The sequence below is a fragment of the Brugia malayi genome (assembly GCF_000002995.4).
Source record: "Brugia malayi strain FR3 genome assembly, contig: Bm_v4_Chr2_contig_001, whole genome shotgun sequence".
Lineage (NCBI taxonomy): Eukaryota > Metazoa > Nematoda > Chromadorea > Rhabditida > Onchocercidae > Brugia > Brugia malayi.
The window spans coordinates 956,234-969,074 of NW_025062476.1; the positions used below are offsets into that span (position 1 = coordinate 956,234).

The 12,841-nt window shown below is 20.7% G+C and overlaps 2 protein-coding genes across 2 annotated transcripts; one reads left to right on the forward strand and one right to left on the reverse strand.

Annotated features, from left to right (window-relative positions):
* Positions 1-1,831: 1,831 nt before the first annotated feature.
* Bm17452 (Uncharacterized protein) lies at positions 1,832-2,497 on the forward strand (the record flags this gene model as incomplete). Its single annotated transcript, XM_001896669.1, has 2 exons — positions 1,832-2,004; positions 2,380-2,497. The coding sequence occupies 2 exons, from the start codon at positions 1,832-1,834 to the stop codon at positions 2,495-2,497; spliced, it is 291 nt and encodes a 96-aa protein (XP_001896704.1).
* A 473-nt stretch (positions 2,498-2,970) lies between these two features.
* On the reverse strand, positions 2,971-7,174 carry Bm17453 (Uncharacterized protein; the record flags this gene model as incomplete). Its single annotated transcript, XM_043078017.1, has 2 exons — positions 2,971-3,093; positions 7,091-7,174. The coding sequence occupies 2 exons, from the start codon at positions 7,172-7,174 to the stop codon at positions 2,971-2,973; spliced, it is 207 nt and encodes a 68-aa protein (XP_042933951.1).
* Between the last annotated feature and the right edge of the window lie 5,667 nt (positions 7,175-12,841).

Consider the following 12,841-nt stretch of genomic DNA (forward strand, 5'->3'; position numbering starts at 1 on the left):
ATAATGACATTTAACAAGTAATACATGTTAATGTTACATTATGTATTATTATATTTTTTAATGAAAGTAATTCCTAATTTTAAATTTAATTTTGAAATTAGAAAATAACGGAATTGAGAAATAAATAAAGAAAGAAATGAATAATAACATTTAACAAGTAATACATGTTGATGTTACATTATGTATTATTATATTTTTTAATGAAAGTAATTCCTAATTTTAAATTTAATTTTGAAATTAGAAAATGATGAAATTGAGAAATAAATAAAGAAAGGAATAAATAATGACATTTAACAAGTAATATATGTTAATGTTATATTATATATTATTATATTTTTCCAATAAAAATAATTCCTTCTTTTAAATTTAATTTCGAAATTAAAAAATGTTGAAATCGAGAAATAAATAATAATAATAATAAATATATTTTCAATAACAATGAATCATAGACATATTATTACTCATTCTGCTATCAATAATATCAATGATAATACATACATATATATAATTAAACATTTTTAAACAGTAATGCTTAATTCAAAATAATAATAATATTATTCCTAATGAATAAATTACTAATTACTACTAGTATATACTAAAATAGTATAATTATTCATAAATGAATGGAAATTTTAATTAATTCTAAATAAAACTATCATCTAATATATTTATATTATTTTAAAATTATTAACGTTTAGAATTAAATAAGTATGAAAGAGAAAATAAATAATTAGAATTATACAGTAAATAATGAAAAAATTTATTGATTATATGATAGAAATAATATTATAATTTAAATAATTTACATTTTTATTCTCTAATATTATGCCTAAATTCAATTATTTTCATTCCTTTATTTTTTTTTTTTGCTTCCAAATTTGCTTTGTTTATTTATTTACTTTATTTATTTACTTCGATATCATTTATTTGCTGCTTAATTAATTGATTATCATTCTATGCTTATGATATTTTTTTTATCAAATTATCCTCTAATTTAAGTAATTAAATTTTTTTTTTTTTCATAAAAATAATTGTCATCAACCAATGTAAAATATATTTTGTTAAATAATATTAACAATTATTAATTTCATATTCATTATCTTAGATAAATTATTCTCACTAATTTAATTAATTTGCATAAATACATAATCAATTACTTGTAATAAACAACACTTACTTATGAAAATTACTTATAATAAACAATGAATATTAGTAAAGGTAAATTTACAATTTACAGGTATAATAAAAGAGAAAAAATATATATATATTATATGTTAGTAATATATTAAGTAAATTACAGGTAAAATGACCATCTTCCCTCTCTCTCTCTCCTAAATTAGATAGAATTAATGCAAATCCCAGGCAATGATCGATCGATATTTAATTATATATGTTCAATTTATTACTAATAGCACTTACATACGATTAACCAATTTTCATTACTACTAATACCATTATTAATTCAGTAAATGGGAATGCTTCTCTCTCTCTCTCTCTCTCTCTCTCTCTTATTTTCCTTCTTTTTTAAAATGTAAAAAATTTTACAAATCAAATGGATGATACTATCATATCACTAATTGATATTATCATCTATTTATCCATTTCATATATCATAGATAGGAAATAAAAAAGAAAAACAATTATCAGTATAAATAATTCTACAAATGATATCATAATGATAAGATACATTATGAAATGATAAGAAACAATAATCTGAAATGATTGTAGCACTACTATTTTACTACTATTTCACCATCTTAAATACATTTTTTTGATGGGCGTTTATTTTAATCGAGATTGAGTCATATTTGAGGGACAGATAGATGGTTGGATGGATGATAATGATGATGATGATGGTGATGATGATGACGATGATGGGGTGATGGTGATGGTGATGGTGGTGGTGAGGGTGAGGGTGATGGTGAGGGTGATGATGGTGATGACTAATACTTCTAGCAGCTACTTAAAGGAGATAGAAATGCCAGATGGTGATGACAGGATTAGGTTAGCCATATTGGATCTTATATTCGTGAAATGTGACACTTAAAGAATAAAAGATGAATGAATGAATGAGTCATCAGCATTCGTTCATTATTTTATAATGGAAATGAATGAGAAATTATTCTTTAAGTTTTATCATTACTATTTCTATTCTTACTACTACTATTACTATAACAAATATTTCGTCAAAGAGAAAGATTGATGATAGCAATGAGAATATTGATGATGATAATGATGATGGTGATACGATGATAATAATGATAATAATAATGATAATGATGATGATGGTGACGATAATGATGGTCATGGTAATGGTGGTGTAATACGATATGATGACAACAATGATAATGATGGTGATGACAATGCCGATGGTTACAGTAATGGTGATAATAATGGTAATGATGATAATAATGATAATGAAGATGATGATGTTGATGGCAACGATAATGTTATTGATGATGATAATGATGATGATGATTATGATGATAACCTTTAAACTATTTCCATTTTCAATTAATTTCCTTATAATTTTTCCCTTTTTTTTTCACTCATTTCATTTTTTCTTTTTTCTTACACATAAAAATCATGTAGCAATGATATTTAACAAATAAAAAAAAAAAAAATATTTTATTATATTGATGCTTTTTTAAAACAACTCAAATTTCGGATAGTATTACTCATTCAAGATAAAATGAAATGACACATCAACGAGAATTTCATATCAACAAAGTGGTATTTCTACTTTATGAAAATAAATATTCACAAAGAAACATATGAAAATAAATATTTAATATAATTTTCCAGATGTAAAATTCACTAATAAATTCGTAATCTAATGCTAACTGATAATTCTACAAACATAAAATTAACATTACTAATTTAATTTATGTATTAAATAATTTTTAATGGGATATTTGAAATAAACAACTCTCTACAGACGTGTACGCTACGTGAAACGTGCAAAATGAATTACTTACTTACCTTATTGTCATAGACACGACGACGCATCATTTTGGAATAAAATGCATTGATTGCATCACGAATATGCAATAAATTGTAGTCGATAAAAGGACGACAATCAACAATTATTGTCTATAAATAGTGTATTAATTGTAGTAATTAATATTTAATTAAAAAATATATATATTTAAAATAATATTTAAATTTAAATACATATTAATAATATTTAAAAATACATATTAATATTTAATAAAAAAATATATATTACATTTATATTTTAATAAAATTTTAATTTAAAGAAATTTTATTTTTCAAATTTTAGCAGAATTTCAACAATTAATTATTTAATTCAAGAAAAAAAAAAAAAAAAAAAAGAAAACTAATATAATGCATTGCTGTATAGGAAATTTTCGAGAATATAAATATGTTTATAATAATACCTGTTTTTATACCTGTTTTAAATATGCCGATATCATGTAAATATTATTATTATTACTATTATTATTATTAATTATAATTGATTATGAATATTAATAGCTTTTTTATTTGATAATAATTGTTATTGTTATTCATTAAAAAATATTAATAAAGATATTACTATTATTATTATTATTATTACTGTTATTACTATTATTATTATTAATTACAATTGATTATGAATATTAATAGCTTTTTTATTTGATAATAATAATTATTATTATTCATTAAAAAATATTAATAAAGAAAAGCAAAGAATAGATATTTGTAATTATATTTGCATTATTAATATTAATATTTAATAATAATAACAAAATATGTTTAAAAGCTACAATTAAAATTTTTTGATATTTTTTTTTTTTTTTTGTCAACAAAATATCAATGTAAAATAAACGAATGATTGAATGAATAATAATAAATATTAAAATTATCATATACTAAAATAATAAAATTTATAATTGCACTTTTCTTTTTGTTGTTGTTAATATTATTTTAGTTTAGTTAAAAAAGAAAACTGACAAATTTAGTAAAATTATTATAAACATTTGATGATTATATGATAATTAATCAAATTTCTGCTAAAAAATTTTCATAAATATTGATAATTAATCATCAAAATTAGAAAATACTAATATGAAACTTTTCAATTTTATATTAATTTCAAATAACTCTAACATTGTATTGATAATATATTGGTGATAACGATTTAATTGCAATTTATCATATAATATTTTACAAACTGATAAAAATTAAACATTTCTATAACATTATCACTGTTACCGAATTTATTGATAATCTGTTAATGATATTATTAATATTATTATCTTATCACCAATTTTTGCATCATTTATATCATACTTTAATCATTGCCGTTGATAGTTTTTTTTTTTTTTCATTATCATTTTATTATCACGAATTTATTATCACTACTTTTAAGCTGTATGTATATGATACCAGGTGTTTTTTTTTTGATAAATTATAAAATATTCAATATCTAAAAATGGAATAATGTAATGAAATATATATCACAATAAATAAAACTAACAGAAATATATTTACTATTTATATTTTAAATCAACAATATGATTTAAAATAAATATGAAATCATTGTTATCAATCAATGACTAACAATATCATTTAATGATAATTTTTATAATTTTAATAAATCTTCCTTTTTACTCGCTACGAACTCAAAAAAATTTCATAAGAAATTTCATAAGAAATATTGATCTCTAAAAAAAAAAAAAAGATGAATCAGATTAGATTAAGAAATTAAAAGTTTTTAAATTCGGAATCATTCGATTAATGTTAACAAAAAAGTAAAAAAAAAAAGATTAAAAGTTTAATTTTAAGTGAATTTTTAAAAAATCTAATTTATAAGTAAAATTTAACTTTTCTATCAATTATTAACCAAATTTTTTGCCATTTGTAAATTGTCATTTTTAACAATGCGTCATTTCATTTCATTTCTGCGAATGAATTAGCTAAAGTGGAATGAAATTCATTCAGTTAAAATTAATAAATGGTTGCGCAAAGTGAAGGAGGCAGAGGAAGCGGAAATGAAAGCGGAAATGGAAGCGGAAGCGGAAGAGGAAGAGGAATGAAGTGTCGATTTGTTTGATGCATTCAAATTTGCTAAATAATTAATCAAATAGTTAACATAAAGGAAAAGAATTTGCATGACTCATCGTTATATGCAAATTACCCATTCTCTTCAATAAATTTTCATCATTTCAAATAGTTAACTAAAATTGAAATAATTAAATTAAAAAAAAAGGAAGAGAAAAAGATATGAATGAAAAATCAATAAATAAATAAATAAATAAAATAAGAAAAAAAAATTATGGAAAAAAAAAATTTTTTTTTATAAATTTTCAATTTTAAATTATAAAACAAATTTCTTTTTTTTTTCGTTTTGAAATTTAAAATTAATTTTTTTTCAAAAGAAAAAGTAAAAAATAAACGAAAAAAATAATTAAAAAAATATATATATATATGCTTCGAAATTACTTTAAATATTTCATATTTAATAAAAACAAGAAGCCTTTTTCTTTTTGATAAAATATATTTATTTGTTTGCTTGTTATTTTTTCGTTGCCTGTCATATTGTAACTTTAAAAATGATAAAATTTGTTATGATATCATATCATAATTCATGTTATGATATCAATCAATAGATGATATAATCACTTATCAACAAAAATGTAATTTTCAGTGGTTAAAAAACAAAAAAAAAAAAAAGAAGGGCAAGAGAGAAAGAAAAAGAAAAAAAAAAAAAAATGAAATTAGTACTTTAAAAGTGGAACGAATTGAAAGAAAAACAACAATGAATCATCCAATGCTTTTTTTTTTTTTTAATTTTTTATTTTTCATTTTAATTTATAAAAATAATTGCATATATTTATTCATTCGTCTCATCTCATCAATTACATCTATAATGGCTTCATATTTTCTATCAATAATATTTTTCAATTTCACAAAAGAATTTTCATACATTTAACATTTCATTAAATTATTCCAGAAAAAAAATTCAAATTTTTATCAACTTATCAAAATTTCACTTTCTAATATATCAATATTTGGAAATTTTCCTCTTCCTAATTTATTATCATTGAATAAATTTCAATTTGCAATCTATTTATCACTGATAAATTATTTCTAACTATTAGCTTATCAACAGCAATAATTTCCACTTTATCATCATTGTTAAATATATATCAAAAACCTTAATAAAAGAGTATTAATAGTATTATTTACATATCCTTAGTGATAAGTTGTCAGTGATTCCTTTCGTTGATTTTAGATAAAAATGTAATTATTAGTATCTCCGTTCTACTAATAAATAATTCAAATATGTATAATAATCTATAACAAACATAAATCTTTTTAATTGTATAAAATATTAATTAATAATCACATATAAAGGAAAAATTATCAATAAAATAATGAATCGATTAAAAGCAAATCGATTGGTAATTAATAACAATTTTTGAAAAATTAAAAATTTTATTAAATACATTTAAATATCTTTCATAAAATAACTAAAAGATTATTGATTTGATTTTAATAATAAAAAAAAATGAATGTATTTCTTTTTGTAAATTTATTTTATGCTAAATTATTTGAACTAAAATTTAAATTAACACAAAATATTTGGAAATAAATTTTAATTTAGTCAATAAATATTTTATTATCATTTCCATTCCATATAAAATATTGATTTCAAATAATTTATTTATTGCATAAGGATTAATTATTACATTTACATCTTCCAAATAAAAAATTATTTTTTAAGAAATTTTTGCTGACCAATAATTATGCCATCTTTATAACAAAATATAAAAAAAAAAAAAGAACTACGTTTACAGTAGTATTATTATTACATCTTCTGAAAAAATTATTATTATTATTATTACTACTACTATTGCTCTTATTAGTATTAATTATTATTAACTATTATCATTATCATTATTATTATTAATTATTGTCATTATTATTACCATTATTTTTATTAATTATTGTTAGTATTATTATTATCAATAACTATTGCTAATTATTAATTATTATTATTTACTGTTGTTATTATTATCATTGTCAATAATTATTATATGAAATAATTTTAGGCAAAAAAAAAAAAGGAAAATAAAATAACCTTCCGGAATGGATCAACTTTTTGAAGAAGTTTAGCAAGTGTTGTCGCATCGATATCAGTTACCATTATTGATAAAATTGTCATAATTTGATTCAAATAGCAATAATAGTAATAGTATAATTAATAATGCTTACAAAAGTATTATTAATATCTATCGCTGTAAATAATTTTCATATGTAATAATAATAATAATAATAATAATAACTTAATAAATAAAAAAAAAAAATTATTATTTTCTTCCATTTTTTTTGATTTTTTTTTTATCATTCAAATATTACTGTAATCAACAATATTCAATTGATTCATTAAAATTTATTTAATTACGTAATGCATAAACAAACAATAATGATTCGTGAATAAAACGTAATATTCTTAATTTTAAAATAAATTTCGTTCAAAAAATTTCGTCAAAACAAAAGCATTTTGTATAAGTTACATAGATTTAACACAATTATCAAATATATTTGAAATCAAAAAACGAACAAAAAGAAAGTTAATGAATTAAGAAAGGATAAAATTAATATATAACATTTTTGTGTGACATATAATTATCATCGATTAATTTTTTAACAATTTTATTTCAATGATTAGCGAAAATAAATTGAAAAAAAAAAGGAAAGGAAAAAATAAAATGCAAATTATTCTATTACTATTCTATTAGTTTAAATAAATAAATAAACAAACAAACAAACAAAAGGAAAATGAAAATAATTTTCCTACAATCCTAATAATACTAAATAAAATCAAAGTTTCATAAAATTTGATATAAATTCCACCTGAAAATCAATTTAAGACCATTTCAATGCAAAAAAAAAAAAATTTTAGGATTGAAATATTTCACAATAATTCGTCACATCCTTTTTTGAAATTTTGTTTATTGTAGGCAATAAATTTATAAGCAATAGAATTAAACAAACATTACAAAATTAAAAGTTATAAAAATTAAAATTATTTTTTAAATTTCAATAAATAATCAAAACCAACAAATAAAATGAAATGATAAAAATAGCTAAATATCATTTCAACATTTAAAATCTTTCAAAAAAAAAATTATAAATCTATAAACTTTTTATTGTTAAATTATTTTTATTGATTTTATCATAAAATTTATTTAAATATTATTAAAATGAAATAATTTAACTGCTATTTGCATACAATATTGTGAAATTATTTTATTATTACTATTTCTGATATTACTAAAATGGTTTCAATTCAAATTACTCCATCCATTTCATTAATGAAAATAACATTACAATCAGACATATATGTGAAATTATTCGTTATCAATTATTTATCAGTGATAATAATTATCACTGATAATTATTATCGCTGCGTAAATGATAAAAAGAAGAAAAAACGAATGAATGGAAAGGATGCAATGGAATATTTCACAATAATTCGTCACATCCTTTTTATAAATTTTCTGGCAAAATTATAAATATTCATGTGTATGTATGTATGTATGCATGTGATATACATGTGCATGTATGTGTGTATGTATGCATGTGGTATACATATGTATGTGTATGTGTGTATGTGCATTTATGCGTGTATGATGCATGTATGTGTGTATGTACACATGTGACATACATGTGTATGTGTGTATGTATGTGCGTGGTATACATGTGTATGTATGTGCGTGGTATACATGTGTATTTGTGTGTGTATGTGCATGCATGTATGTATGCATGTGGTATACATATGTATGTGTATGTGCATGCATGTATGTATGCATGTGGTATACATATGTATGTGTATATGTGTATGTGAATTTATGCGTGTATGATGCATGTATGTGTGTATGTATGTGTGTGGTATACATGTGTATTTGTGTGTGTATGTGCATGCATGTATGTATGCATGTGGTATACATATGTATGTGTATATGTGCATGTATGCACGCATGCGTATGGTATACATTGTATGTGTTTGTATGTGTGTATGTATGCATGCATGCATGCATACATGAAGCGCAGTTAAATTTTCAGTTATTCGTTATTGATTTTACTTTTTGAAGTGATAATTTGAATTATTGTGTAAAATTGATTTATTGATAGAATGAAAATGTCATAAACTATTGCTATCATTTAAATAATTAATGGAAATAAATTAAAATGTTATAGTTGTTTTGATAATTTATTAAGTTCGTTCTTAGGAAAAGTAATATACATTGTAAAATATATCGCTGATGATAATGGCAGTGATAATGATAATCATTAATGATAATAAATAAATCGAGTATAGGTAAATGATAGTATTAAGTATAGGTAAATGATATGATAATAAATAAATCGAGTATAGGTAAATGATAGTATTAATTAAGCGTAGAATTATTTATTTCATACGTAGGAAAGAAGAGAAAACAGGAATGAATCATAATTTTATGGTAAATACTGCATAAATCGAGTATAGGTAAATGATAGTAATCAAAGAAGATAATGATAATCATTAAAGATTCAGCTATATACATAAAGTATGGCAATAATAATAATAATAATAATAATAATAATAATAATAGTAGTAGTAGTGAGTAATAATAATAGTAAGTGGTAGTAATAATAGTAATAGTAATAGGTAATAATGATAATAATAGTAATAATAATGGTAATAACAATGATAATAATGGCAGATAATAGTAATAGGTGATAGTAATAGGTAATGATAATAGTATTAATAGTGGTAATAATGATGATAATAATGATAAATATTGACAAATAAATATTATGAAATATTATGTCAACAAATAAATAAGTAATAGTAATGGGTTAACAATAACAATAACAATAACAATAACAATAACAATAATAATAATAATAATAATAATAATAATAATAATAATAATAATAATAATAATAAAACTTTATCAAAGAATAATTTATTATGAAAAAAAAAAGTCAAATAATTTATTCATTTCTACTTTTTTCTTTATGTTTTTTATTTTTTATTCCTTTCCTAGAAATAAATAATATGCATGAATTTTTTGTTTTTCATTTAAAAAAATTCATCGATTATAAAAAAAAAAAAAGTAAAGGAAAGAGAGAGAGAGAGAGAGAGAGAGAAAACAGACGGAAAAGAGAAAAAAGAAATGGACAATTGTCAACAAATAATTCAATCATATCTTGGATGAGATATATTTGACAAACATAAAATCAAAAAAAAAAAATTTCATAAATTCATTTAAACAGATGACAGATTGATTCATTCATCTGTGAACTTTAATTACAATGAATGATAAATCAATAATTTGTATTAAATTCAAATAAAATAATAATAATAATATATTTATTGATCATTTCAAAAAGAGTTATCTGTTTTCAATGTCTCTTCCTGTCATCTATTTTGTTTACCCAATCAAAAAATTTTTTTATTTTCCATTTTATTTTATCACATATAATAATAACATGAAAATTTTGATAAATAGAAATTTCATAACAATAATAATAATAATAATTTATTGAATAAAATTTATGAAAAATTAACCATTGTTTTCATATTATTCATCCCTTTTCATTGCTATCTGATTTCAAATAATATTTATGGAAATGATAAAATGTAAACAAAAGCTTTCAATATTTGACTAACTTTCAAAATGATTTAACAAAAATTAAAAGAAATAAAAAAAACGGAAGAAAGAGACAATAAATTAATAAAACAATTTTAATTTTAATTTATTACTTTTAATTATTTCATGAATTAAAAGAATTAATAACTATGTCAAATATTGTATAAAAATAATTTCTTTTTTTTTTTTTTGCTTAATTATTTTCTTCCTAATTTACAATAATTAAAATATATTTTAAAAATATGAATTAGCATAAAATTATTTGTACAATAAATAAAATATTTTATTAAGCGAAAATATAAATATTAGAAAGTTTAAAAATATTTTAAAAAATTTAAAAAACAACTTTTTAATTGTTCATTTACAATTTTTTTTTTTTGTAAACAAATAATTAATTTAGCTTTTGCTGGTGCTTTTAGAATAATAATTTTAAAATATCTTTTGGAAAAAATTCATAATTTTGAATTTAAAATATTAAATATTCCGTAACATTTGCATTCTTTCATTTCGATATTATCATAATTAGATGAATTATTATTGCAATAGATTTTCCGGATTATAGCCGAAATATCACAAAACACAAAAATATTTACTTCGTAACGAGTAAACAGAATAATGTAGAGAGAGAGGGGGAGAGAGAGAGAGGGAGGAAGAGGAAGAAAGAAAAAAAGAAGAAAATGCAGATAAGTCGTAAAAATCGGAAATGCATCAATTGTACAAAGAGGAAATCCGGCTAACAGTTAAATTTTGAAGAAATTAATTAAAGAACATTTACCCAATCAATCCATTATTTTCCGGAATTGGATATCATTGATGAATGAATTATATTAATTAAATTTAGAAAACAATATATATATTATATATAATCTTAATTAAATGATCAAATTTTATCGATGAAGAAGCAATTTCAGGAAATGATAAAATCAGGAAATGATTACATACATACAATCGGTTCTAATAATCATGAATTATTTCATGAATTAGTTATGAATCAGTAAGACTGATAAGTAATGAATTAATTAAGGATCAGTAAGATTGATAAGTAACTGATAAAGTTTTTACTTATTATAAGTAAAGTAAAGTAAAGTAAAGTAAATTGCTTATTTATTTATTCAATATTATTTTTATGAAAAAAATTATTCCTAATCAATCAATAAACTTCCACATCCTTTTCAAATAAAACAAATAAAAATAACATTTTACTAAGAAAAAAATTTCCAATATTTCAAAATATTAATTTCAAAAAAAAAAAATCTTTTTTTTTTTGAAATAAAGAAATGAAAAAAATGCTTATTCATGACGTAAAACTAATAGACGTAAATAATAGACGGAAATCACTTCACGTTAATATATATCATTCATAGTTATCAGTAATATCAGTTATCAGCGATATCAGTTATCAGTAATATCAGTTATCAGTAATATCAGTTATCAGTAATATCGGTTATCAGTAATATCAATTATCAGTAATATCAGTTATCAGTAATATCGGTTATCAGTAATATCAGTTACCAGCAATATCAGTTATCAGCGATATCAGTTATCAGTAATATCGGTTATCAGTAATATGAGTTATCAGTAATATCAGTTATCAGTAATATCGGTTATCGGTAATATGAGTTATCAGTAATATCAGTTATCAGTAATATCGGTTATCAGCAATATCAGTTATCAGTAATATCAGTTATCAGCGATATCGGTTATCAGTAATATCAGTTATCAGTAATATCAGTTATCAGTAATATCGGTTATCAGCGATATCAGTTATCAGTAACATCAGTTATCAGCAATATCAGTTATCAGCAATATCAGTTATCAGTAATATCAGTTATCAGATCAATGATATTAATTCATCCAATTTCACAATTATTAATTCTCAAAAATTTTTTTTCTTTTTCCTTCCTTTTTTCCACCAATAAATAAAAAAAATTTTTTTGGTATTGTTTGCAGCGTACGTTGCAATTATTTTCAAAAATTTCAACATTGATATGAGGGAGAGAGAGAGAGAGGGAGGGAGAAAGAGAAAGAGAAAAAAAAGTCTCCTCCTTCTTGCATAACTAATAAATGTAATATAATGTAAATATTTCGAAATGATAACGATATATTCTTTTTTAATATATTCAAAGAGAGAGAGAGAGAGGAAGGGTGAGAGAAAAAAACAGAGAGAAAGAGAGGAAGGGAAGAGAAAG